This window comes from Apodemus sylvaticus, chromosome 20, assembly GCF_947179515.1.
Source record: "Apodemus sylvaticus chromosome 20, mApoSyl1.1, whole genome shotgun sequence".
Classification (NCBI taxonomy): Eukaryota; Metazoa; Chordata; class Mammalia; order Rodentia; family Muridae; genus Apodemus; species Apodemus sylvaticus.
Genome location: NC_067491.1, coordinates 2,079,150 through 2,104,315, shown reverse-complemented (window position 1 = coordinate 2,104,315; position 25,166 = coordinate 2,079,150). Strand labels below are relative to the sequence as shown.

At 57.0% G+C, this 25,166-nt stretch overlaps 1 protein-coding gene across 2 annotated transcripts; it reads left to right on the top strand.

Moving 5' to 3' along the window:
* On the top strand, positions 1-25,166 carry Palm (paralemmin). Of its 2 annotated transcripts, XM_052165854.1 has the most exons (9): positions 1-175; positions 12,655-12,706; positions 13,015-13,095; positions 13,674-13,804; positions 15,664-15,814; positions 17,530-17,551; positions 19,530-19,586; positions 21,014-21,145; positions 23,312-25,166. In XM_052165854.1, the coding sequence occupies exons 1-9, from the start codon at positions 171-173 to the stop codon at positions 23,830-23,832; spliced, it is 1,152 nt and encodes a 383-aa protein (XP_052021814.1). In that variant the 5' UTR covers positions 1-170; the 3' UTR covers positions 23,833-25,166. The 2 variants fall into 2 exon arrangements, with proteins under 2 accessions (XP_052021814.1, XP_052021816.1); XM_052165856.1 differs by lacking the exon at positions 21,014-21,145.

The window sequence follows — 25,166 nt, the reverse complement described above, 5'->3', positions numbered from 1 at the left end:
GAGCGCGCAGAGGCGGCGCGCACACGAGCCCACCCGGCCGCGCCCGGACAATACCCGGCGCGCTGGGGACGATGCCCGCCCCGGTGCCGCCCCCGCGCCGCACAGCCCCGGCCGCCAGGCCCTAGAGTCGGCCCTGCCCCGCGCTGCACCGCCCACGGACCTCGCGGGAGATGGAGTGAGTACCCGGCCGCGCGCGCTCTGCCGCCCCAGGCCCCCAACGGGGAACCCGGAGGCGACGCGGGGAGACCGTGCCCAGCTGCAAAAGGGAAGGATCGAGCTGGGCCGCGCGCTCCAGGCCCGGTCCCCAATCAGGCTGGAGGGGGGCACCTGGGTTGCGCCCACACATCTCTTGCAGGATGCAATGGAGAGAGGCCCACGCGCGCGCACGACCCTTTATCCGAGCTGGGCCACCTGTGGGTGGGCGTCCCCCGAGAGCCTGTGGGACTTCGGGAGTAATGGGACCCTTCCTCAAGAAGCGGGGTGCTCCCCGCTTCCCCTCCCCCCAGCCCCGGCTTGCTGCACCCGGCGCTTCTGTCGGTCCTTCCTGCTCTCTGCCCTCCTCGTGGCCTCCTCTGGGTCCGCAGCCTCTTGGCCAAACCAATTCCGACCCCTTAGATGTCCTGAGTCGCCACTGGCTGGAGATGTAGATTTCTGTGGAGAGCTAGGCGGGCGGTTCCCTGTCAGAAGCTTTAATCTGCTTTCTCCTTTTCCCTCTAAGAGTATCCCCTCCCCCTTCCCAGAAAAAGCGGGGACCAGATGGTGTGACTCAAAAGGAGTGGCTGGTTGAGGTTGAAAATGATGGTGGAACCCAGTCCCCCAAACAGCCTGACTGAGCCGGGGTCTGTTTGTGTGGGTCTGAGAAGCGGAGATGTCAGTGGAAGATTTCATACGCAGCCTGGGCTGTTCAGGCATGCAGCCGGCTCTGGGCGACGTGAGGGTGTCCCCCAAACCCCTTACTCCACAGGTGGGATGGATAGGTAGGTGGTCGAGGGGTGCTTAGCAGGCCTGGTGATAGGAAAACATCTTCTTGGTCACAAATCTGCCCGCTCGGTGTCTTGGGGCTCCCCACACAGGGAGCCCGTCCTTACTCAGCCTGGGCTGGGACAGAGCAGTCTGGCCAGCCCGGCTTGGCTGGTGACCGCTCCCCTGCCCTTCCCTCTCGGGGTGTGTTTTGTGCAAGACAACTACTTTCCTCTTGGGATTAACCCGTGACCCGCCACACCCTCCGATGGGTGGAAGCTGTCACATCCTTCCCTGGCCAAGAAGGCTGACACCCAGCTCTTGCGACCATTACTTGAGAAAGCTCAGACAAAGGCCTGGCTGCTCCTCCGCCCTGCCCCGGGAGCCCGGCCAGGGGCTCAGGGGAGCCAGGACCTGCACTTGCCTGCCCCAGGTCCCCTGGCTTGTTTATCTGTTCTGCTGGCCTGGCCCTAGGGAGCCTCTGACAGCCGGGGGGCCAGGCCTGGGTGTGGCTGTGGTCAGTGGGCTGCACACGGGTGGCAGAGCCGGCCACCTGGAGCAGCAGATGAAAGGCTTGTTTCTACTTTGGCCGCTATTGTTTCCTGTTCTTCTGGCCCCTTCTTTCCCACTGGGGATCCTACGGCTCAGAGGGGACTAGGTGATGCCCCAGGGTCACACAGCATGCCCAGAGGCCCTTAGCACCTGCTGCAAGGCTCGGCCGTGTGGATTGTTGATACACGGGCTCACGGGGCCTCTCCCTGGGTGGTGGTGTTTTGGCGACTTCAGCGGGAGGTTGGCTCCGTGTAGCTGAGAATGAGAGAAAACCTTAGGTTTCCGGTTGACACAAGGTGGGGGAATCCCATCTGGCCCAGGCCAGCCTTGGGCACCTGACCTTCCATCGCAGTCCCTTCCCACAAGGGCTAAACTCCTGCGACTCACTCCTGTGATGAACTTGGTGGCCCAGACAGGAGAGCAAAGGCTAGCGGAAGAGGATGTTCATGCTGTATTTTAAAGGTTTGTGTGTGTGCGCGTGTGCTCTCTCTCTCTCTCTCTCTCTCTCTCTCTCTCTCTCCCACTCAGGCAAGGCAGACAGGTCTCTATGAGTTCCAGGTCAGCCCGGGTTACATAGAAAACCCCAACTCAAGAACAACAACAAGAAAACACTTTAAAATTTAAGAAAGGGAAAGATATGCATTAAAGAATTAAAGAAGGTAGCTGGAGAGATGGTTCCGTGCCTATGAAAGAGAGCTTACTGCTGCAGGCGGTGGTGGCGCACGCCTGTAATCCCAGCCCTCGGGAGGCAGAGGCAGGTGGATCTCTGAGTTCGAGGCCAGCCTGGTCTACAGAGTGAGTTCCAGGACAGCCAGGGCTACACAGAGAAACCCTGTGTGTCGGGTGAGAGATGGGGACAGGGAGAGGCCCCCCAGTTTGACTCCTGGCCCCCCACGGTGGCTCACGAGCTCCTGTAGCTCTTGATCCAAAGGGTCTGGGCCCTCCCTCTTCTGCCCACACACAGGCTCTAAAAATGAAATAAATCTTTGAAAAATGTAAAGACCGAATAAAAATTACTTTTGAATAGAGGTGGCAGATAGGGTGACCAGGAAGCTGAAGCAATCCTCCTGCCTCAGCCTCTTGGAGTGCTGGGGGAAACAAGTTTGAACAACCAGAATGGAGGGATGGGGATGTTCAGAAGTGAAGATCTTAACCCAGCCACCTACCAGGTTTTCCCCTCCCCTCCTGTCCCCCCTCCGCCGCCCCTCCCCCTCCGCTGCCCCTCCCTCTCCCCGTGCGTCAGTCTCCCTTGGTGCCAGGTCTGCACTGATAATTCGATTTCAGAGCAAGCTTTGGTTCTATTTGTTTCTATTTGGTCCCTGCACCTTCACACTCTAGCTGAGCGTGTCTGTCTGGGTAACTCTGCCATGTTTTTCAACAATATAAGGTGATTGAGTTTGAAATGTGAGGTTTGTTTTTAAATAATTATTTGTGTGGAGTGTGGGTGAGTGTGTGGGCAATTGTGCGAGCGCAAGAGTCTGACTTTCAGGAGTCGGCTCTCTCCTTCCACCATGTGGGTTCTGGGGGATTGAACTCAGGGCGTCAGGCTTGGCAGCAAGCCCTTCTACAGCCCTCTCGCTGATCCCCTAAACGTGGGCTTTTAAGGAAGGAGTTGGCAGATGGCCCGGCCAGCCTCAGAACGGGGAAGGCGGCTGGAGAAACAATTTAGTCATTTAGAGATTTTTGTTGTTGGGTCTTTAGTTTGTTATTTATTATTGTGGGTGTGTGACGTGTCTGGGGGAGTCCAAGGACTTGCAGGTCATTCCGTCTGTCCAGCACATGGGACCTAGGATTTGAACCTGGGCCCTCAGGCTTCGTAGCACACACGGTCCCCCTGCGCCATCCTGCCGGCCTTGTCGGCTGTTCCATGGTTTCTCCTTGAGTTTCTAGAGACATGTAGCCCTGGGTGGCATCAACCTCGATTTCTTCATCCTCCTGCCTCAGCTTTTTGCCTATTTTTTTTTAAAGATGCTCCTCTCCCCAGGGTGGGCTTTTACTGTGTAGCACAGGTTAACTTCAGATTCTCTACCCTCCTGCCTCAGTCTCCTAGTCTACGAAGTGTTTTGGTTTTGCTTCTGTCTATTCCGTCGGAGCCTCTTCTATAAAGGAGACTCCAGATGACAGACTGGCGCGGGCGTGCGCTCGGGTCCCAGTGCTGGCCTCCTGGGCTGCGGGGGGCCTGCGGCTCGGAACCGGAGGACACAGCGTCGGGGCAGCCAGGCGGTGCAGCCAGCTGTGAGGAACAGCTGTGGAGGGTGTGGCCAGGCCTTGGGCGCCCGGCAAGGAGGCAGTGAAGGCGAGATGGAGAGGCGAGGGACCAGGGCGCACAGAGGCAGGAGCCTGACCCCTGACCCGCCGCAGGAAGATGAGACCACGCCCTTTGTCTTTTTTCTTTTCCTCATTTGTTTGTGGGTTTGGTTGGGGTTTGTTTTTTTTTTTAAAGATTTATTTATTCATTCATTCATTTATTTATTTAGATATCTATGTACTCTGTAGCTGTCTTCAGACACCGCAGACGACGGCATCAGATCCCATTACAGATGGTTGTGAGCCACCATGTGGTTGCTGGGAATTGAACTCATGACCTCTGGAAGAGCAGTCAGGTGCTCTTAACCACTGAGCCATCTCCCCAGCCCTTTTTGTTTTTTTTTTATGTGGGTGCTGGGGACTTGAACCCAGGTCCTCATGCCTGTGCAGCAAGCCCTTTCACCCCACTTTGTCCATTTTGTGTTCAAATCCTCCGACTCGGGGCAGGACCAGGAGGTGGGCGGGGACCGGGGACCCTCCCGGCCTGCCCTTGGCTTGGACCTTGGAGCAAAGGATGGCTTTGTACCCGTGAATGGGAGCTGGCGAGCAGGCGCTGCATCAGCGACCTGTCTGGGAAGAGCAGCCTAAGGAAGGCTTGACTCTGACCTCAGTTCCCACTGTCCATCATGTGGCGGGGGCGTGGCAGTGGGTGGGGCGTGACGGTGGGCGTGGCTGGGCGGAGTCCACAGTCGGGAAGCAGGGAGAGGTGATCACCCACGCCCCAGGCTCTGCTCCTGGTCTCCTTGCACCGCTGTTGGGGAACCTAACCGGTGACGTCACGCGGGCCGTCCCACTCCGCTAACCAGGTGTAGACACTTCCGCTCAGTCGGCCGGAAGCTGTCTCCTTGTTGATCCGGGTACCATCGGGCTGACCGTGTTAACCACCACAGTCGCCGTCAGCCCCTTCTCCACAGCCTCCTAATCAAAGGATTTGTTCAAGTTTGGTTTGTGTGTGGTTTTTGGTTTTTGAGGGGGAAAGTCTTAACTGTGTACTCCTGGCTGAGCTGGAACTCAGAGACATCCACCTGCCTCTGCTCTGCCTCTCTCAAGTGCTGGGATCAAAGAACTGCACTACCATGCAGCAGACTTTTTTTTCTTTGTTTTTTGTTTTTTTCCGAGACAGGGTTTCTCTGTATAGCCCTGGCTGTCCTGGAACTCACTCTGTAGACCAGGCTGGCCTCGAACTCAGAAATCCGCCTGCCTCTGCCTCCCAGGTGCTGGGATTACAGGCGTGCGCCACCACCGCCCGGCTCATGCAGACTTTTTAAAAATGATTTGCTTTTTATTTTATCTGCATTGGTGTTTTGCCTGCGTGTATGTCTGGACCCCCTGGAACTGGAGTTACAGACGGGTGTGGCTCTGTGGTTGCTGGGAATTGGACCTGGATCCTCTGGAAGAACAGCCAGTGCTCTTAAGCTCTTAATCGCTGAACCATATATCCAACCTGTGCAGATGTATTTATTTGTATATTTATTTGTATGTATGTATGTATGTATGTATGTGTCTGTAGAGGCGGCTCAGCTGTTAAGAGCACTGGCTGCTCTTGCAGAGGACCCAGCACCCACATGGTTCCAGGGGACTTGACCCTTCTCTGACCTCTGAGGGTGCTGACTGTACACGGGGCACAAGCAGACTCGAAAGCAAAACAAAAAAATCTAAACAATGAATGTGTGTATGCATGTCTCTGTGTGTATCTGTATGTCTGTGTGTATGTGTCTGTGTTTCTCTGTGTGTGGGCATGTCTGTGTGTGTGTATGTATCAGTCTGTGTGTGTCTGTGTCTCAGTGTGTCTGTGTGTGTCTATGTGTCTGTGCGTCTGTCTGTGTGTATCTGAATATGTATCTGTATGTGTGTCTCAGTATGTCTGTGTCTGTATGTGTGTGTCTGTGTGTGCATCTGTCTCTGTGTATATCTGTTATGTATTTGTATGTCTTTGTGTGTGTATCTGTGTGTGTGTCTGCCTGTATGTGTGTCTCAGTATGTCTGTCTGTGTCTGTGTGTCTGTCTGTGTGTGTGTTTGTATGTGTGTTTCACTATGTTTCTCTCTGTGTGTGTGTATCTGTCTGTCTGTCTGTGTGTGCATGTACGTGACTCTAGTGCCAGAAGCCGGAAGGTGACATTGGATCCCCTAGGGCCGACGTTTCCCATGCTGTGACCCCCATGTGGATGCTGGGAATTGAACCCAGGTCCTCTGGAAGAGCAGCTGCTGCTCTGACCACTGAGCCCTCTCCCGGCTTCCTGAGAGCATTTTTTAGTCACATTTTGACTGTGTGTGGAGTGGGCCTGCGTGACACAGCCCATGAGCAGCAGCTAGAGGACAGCTTTCAGGGGACTGTGTTCTGTAGGTTCTGGGGCTTGAACTCACGTCACCAGGCTTGACTGCAAGCGCCTTCACCCACTGAGCCCTCTCCTTGGTCCACAGAGTGGTTTTTAGTCTGAACCGAACGTCTGGACTGGGAGTCTAAAAAATCTCTAAATCTGAATGTCCTCTTCTCCCCACTCTCCTTGAGATGGGTTAGCCTGGGACACACTGTCCTTGAGATGGGTTAGCCTGGGACACACTGTCCTTGAGATGGGTTAGCCTGGGACACACACATACATAGCCTCCTGAGTGCTAGGGAACCGGGCTGTGCCTCCAAGATGGATTAAACTCTGCAGCGTGGATCCTGCAGGAACGGCTCGGGGGCTGAGAGCAGAGGACCTGGGTTTGGTCCTCAGCTCCTGCCAGCCGCATCCACGGATCCAGCACCTCAGCCAGCCAGCGGTGCATGCATTTGGTGCACATGAGATCACACAAGCATGCCAGGCGGTGGTGTCGCACACCTGTAATCCCAGCACTTGGGAGGCAGAGGCAGGCGGATCTCTGAGTTCGAGGCCAGCCTGGCCTACAGAGTGAGTTCCAGGACAGCCAGGGCTACACAGAGAAACCCTGTCTCAAAAAACCAAATATATATATATATATATGTATGTATATATATATATATACATACATACATACATATATATATATCACACAGGCACACGTATGAAGACGTGAGACATCGTACTGCAGGCGTTTCGTGCTGGCGCTGCGACGGTCCCTCCTGAAGCAGCTGAGCGTGCAGCAGAAGCGTGCCTGGGCTGAGGCTTCTGAGGTTTCTTGGATAGGCCACGCTCCTGGCACCACATGACCCTGGGCTCCGTCCGGCGTCTCAGCAGGCGTGGGGACACAGGCAGAGGTCAGGACTTCCTGGTCAGCCCTGGCTTCCCACAAAGCGCAGCGGTGCCCTGGATTACCCATGACCCTTGTCCCAGAGAAAAGATGGCTTTCTGTATATACCTGAATCAACGCATTCTGTGCCGAGACTTGAACCTTCCATTCCCCATAAAGGGACACTCACTACCCCTCTTACTGCACTGCTGCAACGTATCCGACCATAACACGTATGTGCTCTCCGGCAGTGGCTCTGGTCCATGGGTCACAGCCACACAAGCTGTCGCCTAAGGCGATGGGACACAGACACACATGTTCACATTACGAGTCCTTTTTTTTTTGTTTTTTCGAGACAGGGTTTCTCTGTGTAGCCCTGGCTGTCCTGGAACTCACTCTGTAGACCAGGCTGGCCTCGAACTCAGAGATCCGCCTGCCTCTGCCTCCCAAGTGCTGGGATTACAGGCGTGCGCCACCACCACCTCCCGGCTCACATCAGGACTCCTAACAGGAGCAAGATTACAGTTATGAAGTAGCAATGACATAATTTTATGGTTGGGGTCACCCAACGTGAGAGACGGTGTTAAAGTGTTGCGGCAGCAGGAAGGCTGAGAACCGCTGCTCTAGAACACTCCGTCACCCCAAAATGAAGTGCACGCCCAGCTGCTGACTCCATCCCGGTCTCCAGCACCCCTGAACCCACTTCCGGTCTCCAGATGGTGTCCCGCAGTGTGACTCTGCCGCAGCTCCGCCCGGCGACACACGTTGGAGCTTCTTGCACTTTTTGTTCTTAGGGGGATGCGGAAGTGTAGGCGTGAGTCACAGAGGTGTTTGAGGCTGAGAAGTAGGGTGGTCGGGTGGCCTGGTGGGGAGATCTGGGGGAGACTGCACCGAGTAGCAGAATGGCAAGTGCCAAGGTCCTGGGGTCACAGCAGGTCCCAGATGTTCGAGGATCGCTCGCTACTTACTGGAAGTGTTGGGGAGATGTGTCTGTGAAAACCGACCTCTACATTAGAATATGCCCGAGTGTTCATTCGCCTGTGACGATCCTTAGTGGCCAAAGCCTCTATTCCCCTGGCATGGGCCTGCCCTGCTGGGAGACTGAGTCTCTCCTCTAGCCTGCGCCTGCAGGTAGTGCTGGGTCTGGATATTAGGAGACTCCCTGGAGGGCTCCCTGGAGGAAGAGGCTGGGCTCCGTTTAGCTTGAGGACAGGGAGGCTGAAGCTGATGAAGAGGAGGCTCCGAGAGGGGGGATGCCAGGCAGGTGGGTCGGGCAGCCCACGGTGGAGGCCTCAGTGGGGGAAGAGCTTTCCTGTCAGTCCCCACCCACCCCGCCCCGCCCCCATGCCGCCCCCTCCCCTCCGGGCCGAGGTTACCATCAGCGGTTTCCTTTTCGTTTAGCTGCAGGAATGTTCTGGGCGCTGGGCTCCACGCCTGACCAGCTTGATACCTCTCACTGCTGTCCTGCGGGACACTGGAGCTGCCCAGGCTGTGGGAGGAGACGCGTGGTCAACGCCCTCTGTGCCCCTCCCCCTCCCCAATCCCTGCCAGGGCCGCCCTGTCCGCTGGGTGACCTTGGGCCTGTTGCATAACCTCTCTGGGCCTTGCAAAAACAAAACTGGAAGCCAAGGCTTGGGCTGGGCTGTCGCTGGCTTCGCATTATCTCATCTGGAGCTGAATTCTCTCCGGAGCCGGGAGATGAGGCCTCCCTGGTCCTCAGGCACCCACACAAAGCAGCCAGGGAGCCCAGATCCCCCACTGGTGCCTCCTGAAAATACTCCTCGAGTGTCAGGCTGGGTGGGCATGCGATGCTCTGAGCTGGTGCCCACCGCCTCCATCTCCAGAGGCACCAGGACAGGCTCAGAGACCACAAGTCACCTGGACGGGGACACACAGCCCGCAGCGCCTTCCATCTCCCTAAAACTAACCGTCAGCTTCTCCATGCTTATGCAAGATCTCTGGAGAGAAGGCCTCTGTTTGGCCTTCCCAGCCCCTGCCCCAACCCAAAACGTCATTGGGGGGGGGGGTCTCTCGGTGGTATCTATGTAGCCCAGGCTGGCCTCAAGTTTACTGAGTCTCCTTCCTTAGTTTCACAAGGACAGGGATGGCAGGCATCAGCCGCTATGGCCGGCTCTATTTGCACACACACACACACACACACACACACACACACAGAGAGAGAGAGAGAGAGAGAGAGAGAGAGAGAGAGAGAGAGAGAGAGAGAGAGTTTTGTTTTGTGACATTGTTTCTCTTTCCCAGAACTCGCTCTGTAGACCAGGCTGGCCTCCAACTCAGAAGTTTGCCTGCCTCTGGAGTGCTGGGATTAAAGGCTTTTACCACCATGGCCCCGCTTATTTTTATTTATTTTTTTTTGTTCCCGCTTATTTTTATTTTTGGAGATAGAGTCCCACATAGCCCAGGCTGCTCCCAAACTCAGTATGTCACTGAGGATTCCCCGAACCCCACCCTCCTGAGTGCTGTGATGACCCCGGCCTCTTACACGCTTGGGGCAGCGCCCACCCTCTCTACCTCAGCCCCAAAGTCTCTTTCCACTCTGTATTTTGATACCAGGTCTCACCAAGTTTTTTTCAGGCTGGCTTTAAACTCACTATCCTCCTGCCTCAGTCTCGCTATTGCTGAAATCACAGGCTGAGCTGTTAGATACGATTTGGGCTTAATATTTGCATATTTCTTCCCTCTTAACCTTCACTGCCTGGTCCAGACCCTTTCTAGGGAGATGCGTGGGCACACCAAAAACCAAAATAGGAGAAAAACGCCCTCTCCCCGCACCCCCTCTCAAAGCTAGTGGAAGTCTCGCAGCCCCCCCAGCACTGGGCCGGGGGCGGATGCTCAGCGCAGGCCCCGCCTCCACACTCGGGGCCTCGCGTTGCCATGGGGACAGCGCGGTTGCCAGGGCGACCGCCTCCCGCGGGTCCGCCATCCATCACGGCGGTGGCGCCCGGGGGTGGGGAGGGGCGCGCGCCCGCGCCCGTGCTTGTGACCACGCGGCGACCATACGGAGAAGGAAGGGACCGAGGGATGGGAGTCGTCGTGTTCTCGGACGGCTGAGAACGTCGTCTCTGTGTCGTCCGGCTGTGTCCGCCCGACTTTCATCAGGCTCCGGCCTGGGGACACTGATGGCTTTGTTGTCTCGCCCGCCCACTGGCGACACAGCTGTCCCTGTGTCCGGCCTGCGGCCACCTGACTCTTTGGTGTGTGTGGGGGGGGGAAGGTTTGCACCCTGGGTGCGTCGTTCAGTGTGGCCCTCCCCCCTCCGAGGGTCTTTACTGTTTTACTTTATTGTTGAACAGTCCCACTGTAGCTCTAGCTGGCTGGGAACTCACACTGTAGCTGGGAGCTGGGGTTAGAGATGTGAACGCGCCACTGCTGGGCGGTCCTGGGTGGCCGGGCCTCGGGGAGGACGTCTCACCTCCGCCCTGTCCTCCGCCCAGCCCTGCGTCCAGCCCTGCGTCCAGCCCTGCGTCCAGCCCTGCGTCCAGCCCGCTCTGCACACAGCTTTCCGCCCGAGCGGCCGGGACGGGAGCAGGGGGATGTGGGTTAGGACCAGGCCGGGGCTTCTCACGGGGATGACTGAAGGAGAGGCGGGGTCTGATTATTGCTGTGAGGGGGTTGTTTGGGTTGTTAGGTTGCTGAGGCCGAGAAGCGGGAGGTTCAGGGAGAGTCGGAAATAAGTGGGCGGTGCCCATCGGGAGAAAGTAAGAAGCCGGCTCCCCGCCCGCGGAGGGCCCCGAAAGCCAGCCTCACTAGGACAAACCAACGCTAGCCGGGTGACTCAGGGATTTAGAAGGCTGAGGCAGGAGGATTGCATGTTTCACACTAGAATGGGCAGCTCCATGAGACTCTATCCCTCCCTCATCGTCGGAAGTTGGTAGTGTTGCCTACACACCAGGACCCGAGTTCAGTCCCAGGACCCGCGTTAAAAAGCCAGGTATGGCCGTGTGGTTGTGGCCTGTGCTTGTAGCCCCAGCAGTGGGGGTGGGGCGACAGGTGGACCCCTTGAGCTCCCCAGGGAACCAGCCTGACCCAATCAGCGAGCTCCTGGCCCGTGATCAACTGTCTTAAAAATCAAGCTGGGAGGGGGCTGGAGAGATGGCTCAGTGCTTAGGAGCACTGAGTGCTCTTCCAAAGGTCCTGAGTTCAATTCCCGGTAACCACATGGTGGCTCACAACCATCCTCAATGAAATCAGACACCCTCTTCTGGTGCCTCTGAAGACAGCTACAGTGTACTTATATATAATAATAATAATAAATAAATCTTTAAAAAAAAATCAAGCTGGGAAGTCGGGCGGTGGTGGCGCACGCCTGTAATCCCAGCACTTGGGAGGCAGAGGCAGGTGGATTTCTGAGTTGAGGCCAGCCTGTTCTACAGAGTGAGTTCCAGGACAGCCAGGGCTACACAGAGAAACCCTGTCTCGAAAAAAAAAAATCCAGCTGTGTGGTGACTAAGGAATGATACCCGAGATTGGCCTCTGGCTTCCGCGCCCTTGTGTCTAAGCGCGGTGTGTACAGATGTGCACACACGCAAAGGAAGAATTAGGGCCGTGGGCGTGGCCTAGAATCCCTCCGGGAGGGTCTGGAGGTGTGGTCAGAGATGCACACCCTCCCATGCCACGCCTAGAATTCCCCCAATGACGAGCTGGGGCGTGGTCAGGTGTAGAGACCCTGCTTATCAGGTAAAAGTTCTTGGATTCCATTCCCAGGCCTGTAAAAATAGATAAATCAGCGCGGGCTCGCTGTGCCGGGCCCCAGGAGGCACTGGGGGAAGATGCTTCCTGCCCGGAAGGGAGCCGCTGTCCAGGGTCACCTGTCAGGGCGTGGGAGCCAGGTCACTTCGCAGGCCTCGGTGAGGTCAGGAAACCAAACCCGAGAGTTGGGGGTGGGGAGCCGTCGCTGGCTCCAGGTTGTCTGGGCAGATTTGGGTGAGGCAGTCCGATGGTGGGGTGGCCGGGCCTCCTCCCCGCTACCGTCCTAGGCCAGCTCAGAGTTAGATGTGTCTCCTGCTCCTGAGTTGCCCAGATGGGGAAACTGAGGCCCAGAGAGGTACAGAGAAGCAAATGCAGGGATTCTGGGAGGCTTTACTCCAGGCCTGGCTGGTTAGACGTGGCTGTAATTTCAGTCTGTGAAGATAAGGCCTCAGGAGAGGAGGGCAGCTGGGGCGGTGTCCGAGCCCAACCCTTTCTGCCAGCTGTCTGAGAACGAGGTGGAGATGGTCTTGGCTTTGCGGGCGCTCTGCTGCGTGTGCTGGGGAGACGCACTCTCTCCGCGACCTTGGGTTGCTTTGAGATCCTACCATTCTGTCCAGTGCTTTGCAGGGTCATGTGGTCGATGGGGCGTGGGGTCCTTGATCCTCCTTAAGCCTGATTTGGTTAAGGGGAGGGTCCCTAAGGATCATCTTGACGCGTCCTCCAGTCTGCCCTTGGAGGTGACACCCCTCTTTAATTTTACTGCCTGGCGAACTCCTATGTATCCTTCATGGCCCAGACCTAATGCCCTCTTTTCCTATACCCATCTAGGCAGAGCCTCTGGGAAAGCCCGGGGAGGCCCACCTGATGGGGAATCTAGGGTTAGGGGTGCTCCTGGATTGCTACGCAGTAAAGGATCTGACTTTGTCTCCTATATGCAGAGTCCTGGCAACTGACACTGCGTCCCAGCAGGAGCGGCTTCAAGCCATCGCTGTGAGTTCCACACGTTTTGGACCCGGGGGCATGAGCAGGGTGGGCGGGGCAAGGTTTCGGGATTCTTGATGCACAGTCGAGACTTCAGGACATGGACGCAGCTAGCGGAGAGTCCTCTGGGGTTCCCAGACATGAAAATGGAGGCCCTCTTGTTTTCACGTGACCGTTGGTCACCTTGGGGGACAGGTGGGGAAACTGAGGCTGGCTGTGTTGGGTACGGTTCCCAGGGGTGCTGGGTCTCCTGGGTGACACGGGGGTGGTCGTGGTCCTGGGGACCTGGGCTGTCCTGACCTGGTCTGCACCCACAGGAGAAGCGTAGGAAGCAGGCAGAGATTGAGAGCAAGCGGAGACAACTGGAGGATGACCGAAGACAGCTGCAGTACCTGAAGGTAGGGCGGAGGTGGAAGGGGCAAGGCAGGAGGGGCCAGTGGGCGGGGACTGTGGGCGGAGGAGCCTGTGGTGGACATGGCCTTGGGCGGAGCCTGTGGTGGACATGGCCTTGGGCGGAGCCTGTGGTGGACATGGCCTTGGGTGGACCCTATGGGCGGGGCCTTGGGTGAGACCTGCAGGCGTGGCCTGTGGGTGGGGCTTGGGCGGGGCCTGGAGGGACACTTTGGGGTTCCATGTCTCGTTGAGCCCTGGTCTTTGGAATGGACCCAGACCTGTGCGGGCTGTTTCTCTAAGGTGGGTCTGTGGAGTTCTGTGTGGGGCCTGCATGGGACCATTGGCATTTGTGACCTTGGGATGGGGCTTAGGTCACTGTAACCTCAGTTATGACCTCCAGCCTGACCCGGACTCTCCTCAACCCCGACAGTGACACACACACACACACACACACACACACACACACACACACACACACACGCCCCCCCATTCGCAACTCTGCTCTTGACCCCAGTCCCGATTCTAACCTCGACCTACCCGAATAACTGTACCTCGATTCTGAGCGGTTTCCCTGCCGCCCCAGTCCAAGGCGCTGCGGGAACGCTGGCTGCTGGAGGGGACTCCGTCCTCAGCGTCGGGGGGTGACAAGGATATGAGGAAGCAGATGCAGGAGGATGAGCAGAAGGCCCGGGGCCTGGAGGAGTCCATCACCAGGTGAGCGCGAGGGGAAGGGGGCACCTGTCCAGTGCAGGGGGTCCAGGTGGACGGTCTGAGGACCCCCATCAGGAACGGGCAGGTGTCACAGTGTGGACTGCGAGGCAGACCTTGTCTTGGGCTTCCTCCTCTGTGATGTCCCTACACAGCAGGTGTGAGTCCCGGGCACTCAGAAGTCCCTGAGGAAGGGAGGGACAGCCACCGGGAGGGCTTCCTGGCGCCAGCCCAGCTGGCCTTTGCGGCTCTGTTAGAGGCCACCGAGGCCGCTGGGCTTGCAGGAAGCTGTAGAGGGGACAGGACAGGGAGAACAGCCTTCCCGTGGGGGCTGGAACAGACCGCAAGTGTTTCCTACAGGGGCTGGTAGGGGTCTGGCTTGGAGAAGAGGGGTCGGCATAGCAGGAAATGACTCAGTGCTTCGGTGCCTGCAAGGAAGGGAAGAACCCCCACGTGAGGGTGTGAGGGCCGTGCAGCCTGGCCGCGAGAGGCCCTGAGGCCTGCCTGTGGGGTTAGCCAGGGCTTCCCTGTCCAGGTGGAGCAGTTAAAGAAAGCCTTTGGGGTTCTCCTGCGTCTGCAACCAACCAACGGTCTCCAGGGCCTCAGTTTCCCCTCCTGTGAACCGGTCAGAAAGCCCATTGAGGTTTTGGTTTGGTTTTTGCCCTGCTGGTAGAACTAAGAACCCAGCCTAGGCCTAGGCTCACCCCTGACCACACCCACAGTCCATCAGGGCCACCACCTTCTGGCCACATCCCCAGCCCCTCACTGCCTCCATCTTCTTTTTTTCCCCCTTCCCTTCTCCCTCTTGCTTGGGCCCCAATTGCTCAAACTATAGATTTTTTTTTTATTGGTTTCTCATTACAGATGGTTGTGAGCCACCATGTGGTTGCTGGGATTTGAACTCAGGACCTCTGGAAGAGCAGTCAGTGCTCTTAACCGCTGAGCCATCTCTCCAGCCCTTTATTTTTATTTTTTGTTATTTTTGCTATTTTGAACCAGGATCTCTATAGCTCAGACTGACCAACGACTGGCGGTTTCCCTCCTGCACCCTCCTGCCTCACGCCGGGTGCGCTGCTGTCGCAGCCTCTGCCCTAATTGTTTTCGGTGGTTTGTTTGTCTGAAGCCTTCTGACGCTTGTGACAGTGACACGTATTTTTCCATTGTCCCTACAATGCTAACATTTCCTGTCAGTTTCGAGTGGGAAAACAGGGAGGGGATTTCATCTGAAGCAGACTCAGGCCTGGGTGGATCCCAGTCCTGCTGTTTGCTGCCCCAACAGCAAACAGGTCACAGGCTGGCCTGGGCTACACAGCAAGGCTGTTCCGTACGACACTGGCCTGGCGGCTCAGTGGGCAGAGCGCTTGCTGCCAAGCTGAGTTCTATCCGCAGAACTCACACAGTGCCCCGCACACCACACTGTGGCGTGCACATGCAGACACTGTGTGGAAACAAGTAAATGTAAGGAGAAAGAGAGGAAGCTAAGTTTGAGCTGCCTGCTTTGCTGGCCACCTGTCATCCCAGCCCTCAGGAGGCAGAGGCGGGCGGGTCTCTCAGGTGAGTCTAGTCTGGTCTGGGTAGTGACTTCTAGGACAGCCAGGACTATAAAAGAAGAAACCCTGTCTTAGCCGGGCAGTGGTGGCGCACACCTGTAATCCCAGCACTTGGGAGGCAGAGGGAAGCGGATTTCTAAGTTTGAGGCCAGCCTGGTCTACAGAGTGAGTTCCAGGACAGCCAGGGCTACACAGAGAAACCCTGTGTCAAAGCAAACAAACAAAAAAGAAACCGTGTCTTGGGGGGGGGGGGAGAAAAAAAACAAAAACAAACTAAATTTGTGGCCCGTGTGTGAGCTCTGTCACCCTCCACAGGCTTGAGAAGGAAATCGATGTTCTGGAGTTTGGAGAGTCGGCCCCAGCTGCCCCAAAGGAGAACTCAGCAGCCCCCAGCCCGGCCCGACCCCAGGCTACAAGCCCAGCCAAGGAGGAGCAAAAGTCAGAAGCCTTGGTGAACGATCAGCAGGTGAGACACTCCCGAAGAGGCGGCGTGGTTCCGAGCAGCGCCAACCCCTACCTCAGTGCACAGGCACTGGAGGCTGTGCAACCCAAGAGGAGTTGCTTGACTTCTCCGAGCTTCAATTTCCTGTTGTTTGCGGAGGCAACTTCTCTGCCTGTGTGCTGGAGATTACAGTCTGATGCATTAGCAGACAGTCAGGCCTTAGTCCCAGATAGACCCCACCCTCAGACTTTCCTTTGCTTTTTTTTTTTTAATTCTCAGGGGTTTTTGTTTTCTTTCTTTTGGGGGGAGTATTGTGCATTGAACCTAGGACCTGAGTCTTGTTAGACAACCCCTTAATTACTGATTCACATCTTAATATAATTAAAAAAAAATAGCCTCAACCGGGTGGTGGTGGCACACACCTTTAATTCTCCGACTTGGGAGGCAGAGGCAGGCGGATTTCTGAGTTCGAGGCCAGCCTGGTCTACAGAGTGAGTTCCAGGATAGCCAGGGCTACACAGAGAAGCCCTGTCTCGAAAAAACAAAAACAAAACAAAACAAAACAAAAAAATTATGTTTCTATGTGTGCACATGAACGCAGTGACCACAGAGGCCAGAAGGGGGCGTCAGACCCCAGGGAACTGGAGTTACAGGTGATCACGAGCTGCCCAGGGTGGGTGCTGGGAGCTGGCACTGAGTCCTCTGTGGAAGCAGCCAGTGCTCTTAGGTTGGGAGCCCTCTCCCCGCCCTCACCCAACTAATTTCATTTATTATTTATTTATTATTTTATTTTGGAGACAAGTTTGTCCATTAAAGCTGTCTGCCACTTCCGCTGGGAGCTCCGGGGATCCGATCTCTACCTTCCCTCGTGGGGTCTGCAGGCCTGGGTGTGGGACCAGAACTCAGGCCCCACTGCTTGTCTGACATAGCTTTGTGAGCTGGGCCGTCTCCCCGGCCCTGCTGCTGCTGTCTGCGTTTTATTGAACACGTCCTGTGTATATGCCCATGAACTAAATAACCACAACGTACACACCTTTCCGGTGGGAATTATTTCTCCATCTGTAGCCAGGATGCCGCTTCTCCAGTTAAAATTATTATAAGCAGTCTGGTTTGTGTTTAGTTTTGGTTTTTTTGAGACAGCATCTCACTATTTAGGCTTTAAACCCCTCTGTGTGGTGGAGAAAAGGACCAAACCCAAGACCAGAGAGGTTGAGGGCCTGACTCCAGGCCACACAGCTGACGGGAGGTCTGTGGGGGCTGGGCCGGGCTGGGGATGAACCCACGGTGCTGTGCATACCGGGAAAGCACTCTGCTACAGTTAGGGAGAGCTGGCCCAGCCTGTCTGTTGTATGCTCCGCTGCTTTGGGGGGACCACAGTGTGGACCTGAGCACCGGCTGATGCCTCTTGGCATATGAGCGCTGTCAGCTGGGAAGGGGACCAGACCTATTCTCAGGGAATCCCTGGGCACTGGGAGGCCCGCCCTTCCCCCAAAGCATCCAGGGTCCTGAGGGGGGTGGGCGGGCTGCCCAGAAGCTCTGAGTTTTGGAGACTAAACAGGAATTCTCTCCGAGCACTAATCCACCGCTTTTGCTGAAGACCTCCTTAGAGGCTCGGCCTGTCCCTCAAGGCTGTCAGGCGGACGGACGGCCTCAGTCTCCAGCTGAGAATGGATGGAGCGAGCGTAGGGCTGCGGAGGAGTCTGCAGCGACAGTTCTAATCCTTTCCCTCTTTCTTGCAGACTCCCTTGGGCACCCCAAAAGGTAAGCTTCCCGCCGGGACTGCAGCCTCTGGTGCCCTCCGGTGGTGAGTGGTGGGATGGCGGGTGAGGGCGACGAGCGATCACTCTGATCCCTTAAGGGGTCAGATTGTGCTGGTGGTGAGACCGGAGGGTGCCCTGGCCAGCCGCCACGTCCACGTTCTGTGCCACGGTCCCCAGCAGACTGGCCTCCGGTTTGACATCTGTAAAATGTCGCCCCTGTCACCCCAGTGCTGAGGAGGCCACGGTGGGAGGAACCTGGGCTCCTGGGTCAGCCTGGTCAGAGAGCTTCAGGCACCGTGAGAGACAGGCGGGCGGTGCCGGGAGGTGCTCAGTGGTTAGGCCTGCAAGGTGCTCCCCGGAGACCTGAGCTCAGTTCCCAGCGCGCATGTCAGGCGGCTCACAGGGGACCTGGTTCCGTGAGCATTTATTTGCATACATGTACACACGCAGACACCTAACTAAAATATAATACACTTAAGAAATACCCTGGAAGCTGGGCGGTGGCAGCGCACGTCTGTAATCCCAGCACTCTGGGAGGCAAAGGCAGGTGGATTTCTGAGTTCGAGGCCAGCCTGGTCTACAGAGTGAGTTCCAGGATAGCCAGGGCTACACAGAGAAACCCTGTTTCGAAAAAAACAAATCCAAAAAAACAAAAAACAAAAAAAAGAGAGGGGGGGGCTGGAGAAATGACTCAGCAATTAAGAGCGCCGACTGCTCTTGCAGAGGTCCTGAGTTCAAATCCCAGCAACCACATGGTGGTGGCTCACAACCATCTGTAATGAGATCTGACGCCCTCTTCTGGAGTGTCTGAAGACAGCTACAGTGTATTTACATAAAATAAAATAAATACATCTTTAAAAATAATTCTCATATAGCCCAGGCTAGCCTCAAACTCACTGTGGCTGAGGATGACCCTGAAGTCCTGATCCTCCTGCCCCTACCTCCCAATTACTGGGTGCGACAGTGCCAGTGTGCTGCTCAGTGTGGTGACCAGGGTGTGGCCAGGGGTTCCTCCATGCAGAGCAAGCTCTGCCCACTGAGCCCAAGCCAAGCCCTATCTATCTATCTATCTATCTATCTATTTATTTATTTATCTATTTAATTTTGAGGCAAGGTCTTTACCTAGCCCTGGCTGTCGGGAAGTCCCTCTGTAGCCCAGGCTGATCTTGACCTCAGAGGCGCCTCCTCTGCCTCCTGAGCGCTGGGATCAAAGGTGTGCACCACGCCCATCTCAGCTCTGTTTTCTGAGTTGTGTTTCTGCTCAGTGCAGCTGGCATGGCCTTCAGTACAGCCCTAGGTCTCTGGGACCTGATTTGCTCTTAATTATTCATAGGGAGTGAGTGCCCCCTTGTCTTGCAGTAGAATTAAAAATTAATAATTAAAAGAAAATCCAGCCGGGCGGTGGTGGCGCACGCCTGTAATCCCAGCACTTGGGAGGCAGAGGCAGGCGGATTTCTGAGTTCAAGGCCAGCCTGGTCTACAGAGTGAGTTCCAGGACAGCCAGGGCTATACAGAGAAACTCTGTCTCAAAAAACCAAAAAGGAAAAAAAGAAAGAAAGAAAGAAAGAAAATCCACGCAGGCCTCTCAGAGATTCTGTGAAAGTCATTTTGGGCTGAATAATGAGGAGTCTGGGGGCTGAGCTGGGCTAGCCGTGGGGCGTAGGCCTGGGCGTGCACAGCGCGGCGAGTGTAGCCATGCTGTCTGGAGAACAGTGCATGTGTTGAGGTCTGGATCTCAGACGACAGGTGACATCAGAAGTCTGAAGGGTTTGAGGTGCAGATGACATACGTGTTGGGGTCCTGGGGGTGCAGTGTAAGTGCTGAGGGTCTGAGACCCAGATGCACGTGTTGGGGGTCTGGGGTCCCAGCACATGTTCTGGTTGTTTAGGCCATGTCTGTGGACCAGGTGGGGATGTTGGGGGGACTCCGGCAATCTTGTCTCTGACTCCGTCTGTTTCTCCACCCTGTGCCCCCTGCAGAGAATCGCACGTCCACGCCGGTGCGGAGTCCAGGGGGGTCCACAATGATGAAAGCAGGTGGGTCACCCCCCCACCCCCACCCCCGTGTCTAGCTTCCACCCGAGGCTCTGTCCGGGTCCCGCAGCGTGGGCTCACCTGGACCCGCCCTTGGCAGGCTGTCTGGTGACCTCAGGCCATTTGCTTTGCTGTGACTGGCCCAGGCTTCTTGAGAAGACGGGCCCAGCATGGGGGCTCTAACCCAGTGCCCCGCGGCTTCTGTCGCTAACCTCAGCCTGGGGACCCAGGGGTGGTACAGGGGCTGAACATGCTCCCACATGCCTGACCATGCTTGCATCACATCCTGCCTGCTCCAGGGGTCCCAGCATCACACTGACCTCATGTAGGAGGACCTGACATGTTCTGTACCCAAAACCCAGAAAACCAAGGGGTCAGTGAGTGCTCTATCAGAGCATCCCGGAGAGAGGACGGCAGGAGGCCGAGAAGCTCACGTTTGTTCGTTTGTTCGCAATTCAGAATCTCCGTTGTAGTAACACCAGATGTAGCTCCCATCCCCCATCTCTTTGAGCTGGTGACTTTGTAGAGAGCGCACGCATCCCACCCAACGGAGCAGGCAGCCTTGTAAATAGGTACAGCGCCAAATGATTAACTTACAGTCAGTTATTCATTCAACAAACGCTTATGAAGCCAGACATGAAAGAGGAGGAGTTGGTATTCTGGTGGGTGCAAGTGGCTGTTCAATTAACTGCCGGGAAAAGGAGAGAGGGCAGTGAGAAGGGGTGAGAGGTTCTCAGGCCCTCGAGCCCCCAGGATAGCCTTGGGAAGAGCGGGGATACCCAGTCGGCTGCGTGCTTACGAGCGACCTCTTGTAGCTGCCCAGAGAACAGACCAGGGCTGAGGAGACCTCTGTGCCAGGGAAGCATGCTGGGCCCAGCCTGGGTGCTGGGGTCAGCGGTAGAAAGTTCTAGATGTTTCTGGAGGTGACCGCAGGAGGGCCCAGCCCATGGGAATGGACAACGGCTGAGGCGGAGTCCTGGGAGCTCAGTTGGGTTCAGTGTGATGGCGGCCGCGGCCGCTGGGGTTTGGCATCTCAGAGCCCTGAGAAGAAGAAGAAGAGGTTTCTGGGCGGGAAACATGGTCAGCGTCTGGGCATGGTGGCCACGACTCTAATTCCAGCACGCAGGAGGCAGAGAGACGGGTGGATCTCTGAGTTCAAGAACTGGAAGAGTCTGGTGGCTCAGCAGGACACAGCGGGTGTAGACAGAAGGACGTGGGGTCCTGGGCTGGGCCATTAGCACGGGCTGCGGGTTTGAACCCTTGTCATCCGGAGCTGCGGGAGGCTCTGGCGTGGGAAGGGCTGCATCTGGGGCGCGACTGCCGCCATCGCTGCTTGGCTCTGCCGCTGCTCCCCTTCTTTCCTGGCTTGGCCGTAACCCGGCGGGGGGCCCCTGATGGGTCGTGGGGTAACCCCGTGCCTCTCGTATCAGCCATGTACTCGGTGGAGATCACGGTGGAGAAGGACAAGGTGACCGGGGAGACCAGGGTGTTGTCCAGCACCACACTGCTCCCCCGGGACCCACTCCCTCAGGGCGTGAAAGTCTACGAAGACGAAACCAAAGGTATGAGATGCCGCCTGCTGCCCCGCCCGCCGGGGCCAGTCATTCAGAACCCGGGCTGTGTGCTGAGCACGGAGGTAACATCTAAAGGCAGGCTCAGCCATTGTGAAAAAGCTCTTTCCCGCCACCCAGACTTCAAGTGGGGAGGGAGCTTCTCGGGGGCCCCCAGTTGCATAGCCGAGAGAAGGAAACAGCACCGGGCAGGAGCCACAGCTTGTGCAAAGGCCCTGAGGTGCGCAGAAAGTGAATTCTGAAAGAAGGGCTGTGGGGGCTGGAGAGATGGTTCAGAGCTTAAGAACACTGGCTGCTCTTCCAAAGATCCTGAGTTCAATTCCCAGCAACCATGTGGTGGCTCACAACCGTGTGTGATAAGATCTGGTGCCCTCTTCTGGCATGCAGGCATACATGCAAGCAGAATGCTGTATACATAATAAATAAATTTTTTTTAAAAAGGGAGGGACTTTGAGCTACAGGGGAGAAGGAACTGTGGCCAGAAAGCGATGGGCTGCCTCGAGAAGAGATCTAGTTTATGTGTCTGTGATGCTGAGGACAGAAATCAGAGCCTCCAGAGTGCGGGGTAAAGGCTAACAGCTAAGCCACGCCCCCAGCCCCTCATTGGGGGGTTCTAGGCGGAGCTCCACCCTGACCACGCCCCAAGTCCCCCACTGGGGGATTCTAGGTGGGGCTCCACTCTTGACCACGCCCCCAGCCCCTCATTGGGGGGTTCTAGGCGGAGCTCCACCCTGACCACGCCCCAAGTCCCCCACTGGGGGGTTCTAGGCAGGGCCCCACCCCTAAGCCTCCACCTCCATCGTACCCCCTGAGGTTCGTATTTCTGGCTTTCCTGACTGGTTTTTTGTTTTTTTTGGGGGTTTTTTGGATTTTGTCTTTTTCGAGACAGGGTTTCTCTGTGTAGCCCTGGCTGTCCTGGAGCTCACTCTGTAGACCAGGCTGGCCTCGAACTCAGAAATCCGCCTGCCTCTGCCTCCCAGAGTGCTGGGATTACAGGCGTGCGCCACCACCGCTCGGCCCTGACTGGTTTTATATTTCCCAAACTGACCTGTGGGGAAGTGATGTTGAGGAAACTAGATACATCTAATCTGGGACATTTTGTAGCAGGAATCATAAAGGCAAATTGGTCCCCACCCCATGCTTTTCATATAATTTTCCTTTTTACAGTTTGTGATTTATGAGGTTTGTGCAGCACCCCCCGTGTACAGTAATTCCATATACTTTCAGAAGACTGCATCACGCAAGGGAAGCCCCACCCCATTACACACCCGCGAATCCACCGCCACCCCTCGGGACTGCAGTGCTTCAGACAGTTCCGATCACAGACGTCACCGTGTGTGGCCTTTGCTGTCTGGGTTTCCCACTGAGCAAACGCGGAGTCCCTCCACGCTGTGGTGTGTGTCAGTGTTCAGAGAGACCGTGCTGTGTTGTTTAGTACTGGGCGTGTTTCTGTGTGGACACGTGCCTTATCGCGGCTGTAACTGGCGTGGGACTTGCCGGCCTCGATGGCTGTGACTGTTTCTGAAGGACGGCTAGGCTGGCATCCATTGCCCGGAGCCACTCCCAGAGCTCCACCCGACCGTTCCACCCACCCCTGCGCAGTCTCTCTGGGGACCCAGAACCAGCTAGACTGGACCCTGGTTGCTTGGTAACAGCAGGAGATCTGTTTCCTTGGAGACTGATGGCTTGGATTCTGGTCTTAGGGGCCCAGGCCCACGGGATAGATTTGACCCCACCCCCACCCTTGGTGGCACTTACAGTGTCACCAAGAGACCAGGCACAGGGACTCTCTTCCAGGGGGTGGGAAGCTCATATCTGGGGATGGTAGCCCTGACCCTTCATCGGATCCCTGGAAGCACCCTGTCTGCACCGTCTGCAGTCTGGGATCCCAGAGGAGTCTGCAGAGCTGAGGATCCCGGGGTGCTCTGGGGCTGTAGACCGCGGTTCCCTCGAAGAGGGGCCATTGTCCTTATTTAGCTCCCCATAACTCGAGAAAGTGGCAGCCAGGCCTGATGGCCCATGCCAGGAAGCTGGGACGGGAGAGCTGTCCTCCCTGAGCTCCGGCATGACGGGTGTATGCCGCGGTGGGTATCGCCTCCGCCCCCCGGCTCTGCCCCAGCTCCTCCCGCTGACTCTCTCTCTGTGCCCCCCACGCAGTGGTCCACGCCGTGGACGGCATCACCGAGAACGGAGTCCAGCCCCTAAGCTCATCAGAGGTGGATGAACTCATTCACAAGGCCGATGAGGTCACACTGAGCGAGGCAGGGTCCGCAGCGGGGTCAGCGGAGCCTCGGGGACTCGCAGAGGACGTCACCAGGACCACACCGTCCAGAAGGGAGATCACAGGAGTTGAGGCTCAACCAGGAGAGGCCACGTCAGGCCCGCCAGGCATCCAGCCCGGTCAGGAGCCCCCGGTCACCATGGTCTTCATGGGTTATCAGAATGTGGAGGATGAGGCAGAGACCAAGAAAGTACTGGGCCTACAGGACACCATCAAGGCTGAGCTGGTGGTGATTGAAGACGCGGCCACCCCCAGGGATCCGGCCCCTCTCAATGGCAGCGCGGCTGAGCTCCCAGCCTCCAAGGAGGAGAACCAGACGGGGCCCACGACCACACCCAGCGACGCCCAGGATCTTGACATGAAGAAGCCTCGCTGTAGATGTTGTTCTGTCATGTGAGCCGCCGGGGCACCCCAGTCCCCGGCCCCCATCCTATGCTCCACTCTCAAACCCAGCAGCCCGGCCCTCCCCGGCGCCTGCCTACCCTCACCCTCGCCTCACAGGCCCCAGACACGTGTGTGGTCCCTATATGCGCCTCGAGTCGCGGGTGGGGATGCTCTGCCCGTCACCACGCGCCACACTCACCCCGAACCTCTGAGCCGTGCACCATCCCTTGGTGAGAGACAGGCCAGCCCATATCAGCCCCCCTAAGAATGGGGACCCCCAGTCCAGGTCACAGCAGGTTTACACAGGCGGCTGATGCCCACCGTGGCCCCAGCCTGGGGTCCCCTTGCCGCCCCAGGCCAGCCTGCCTGTGCCTTATTGTTACTTTTGGGGAGTCTCCGACGGGAACAGAAAGGGCGTCCCTGGCCAAGGCGCCAGCGGCCTACTATGGGCAGGTGGGGTGAAACCACACCTCTCTGGGGACTCAAGGTCTTGAAGTCCTAGGATGGAGGACGGGCACCTGTGGGTCCCCTCCAGTAGGTAGTGGAGTTCAAAACAGGAGAAGCCCTTCCCTGGGGATGAAACAATCACCCGCAAGATGGAGACATTGTTGGTCAGCCAAACCACTCCCTGTCCTGAGTCCCCACCCCCACTCCCACCATGCACACACTGGGCCCTTCTTCCTGGTGCTAATTTTGGGACCTTTAGGGTCACCTCTGCCCTCCTTTCTAGTTGGCATGGACCAGGGTCCTGGGTTGCCCACGTACACCAGTACCCCAGAAGTCAGTGGGTCTGTCTGCCAGCGCCACAAAGCCTAGCATTTCCAGGCGGGTTTATGCTGCTCCACCCACACCTGGGAGGGAGTAAGGGACCCCCCCCCATCTGCCACCTGGCCTGACGGGAGCCTGGCAGGGGGTCACCAACTTCAGGCAGGCAGCAGTAGCCACTTTGGTCCCCGGAGGCACGACCCTGCACACAGGCACTCCTCGAAGGGCCACGCCCAGTCTAGGTCCCTCTCCTTGGGACCCGAGCCTGGTGTGCAGCAGGGTGCAGGACCACCTGCGGGGCCCCGTCGCCACCCGCAGCTGCAGTAGGGGCTCAATCAGAGGCCACACGGGGTCTGCGTCCTGTCCCCCGTGGCCTGGAGGAGAGGTACTCTTTCCCTGAGGGAGAGTCGTGGTTGCGGTCACAGCGCCCCTCCTCCTCCTCCTGAGTCTGCCTGAGTTCCTCAAGCCCTGAGCCTCGGCTGAAGTGCCCTTGCTGCCCCCTTCTGCTTTTGACGTGTGACGAGGCCCCACCCTTCACCCCCTTGTTCTTGACTTTCCCAGAGAAACAAATTAAAAAAAAAA

Coding starts and splice junctions, on each gene's coding strand:
- Palm (XM_052165854.1), top strand. Junction 12,707..13,014: donor AGCGGCTTCAAGCCATCGCT/GTGAGTTCCACA, acceptor CTGCACCCACAG/GAGAAGCGTAGGAAGCAGGC. Junction 19,587..21,013: donor GTCCACAATGATGAAAGCAG/GTGGGTCACCCC, acceptor CTCTCGTATCAG/CCATGTACTCGGTGGAGATC.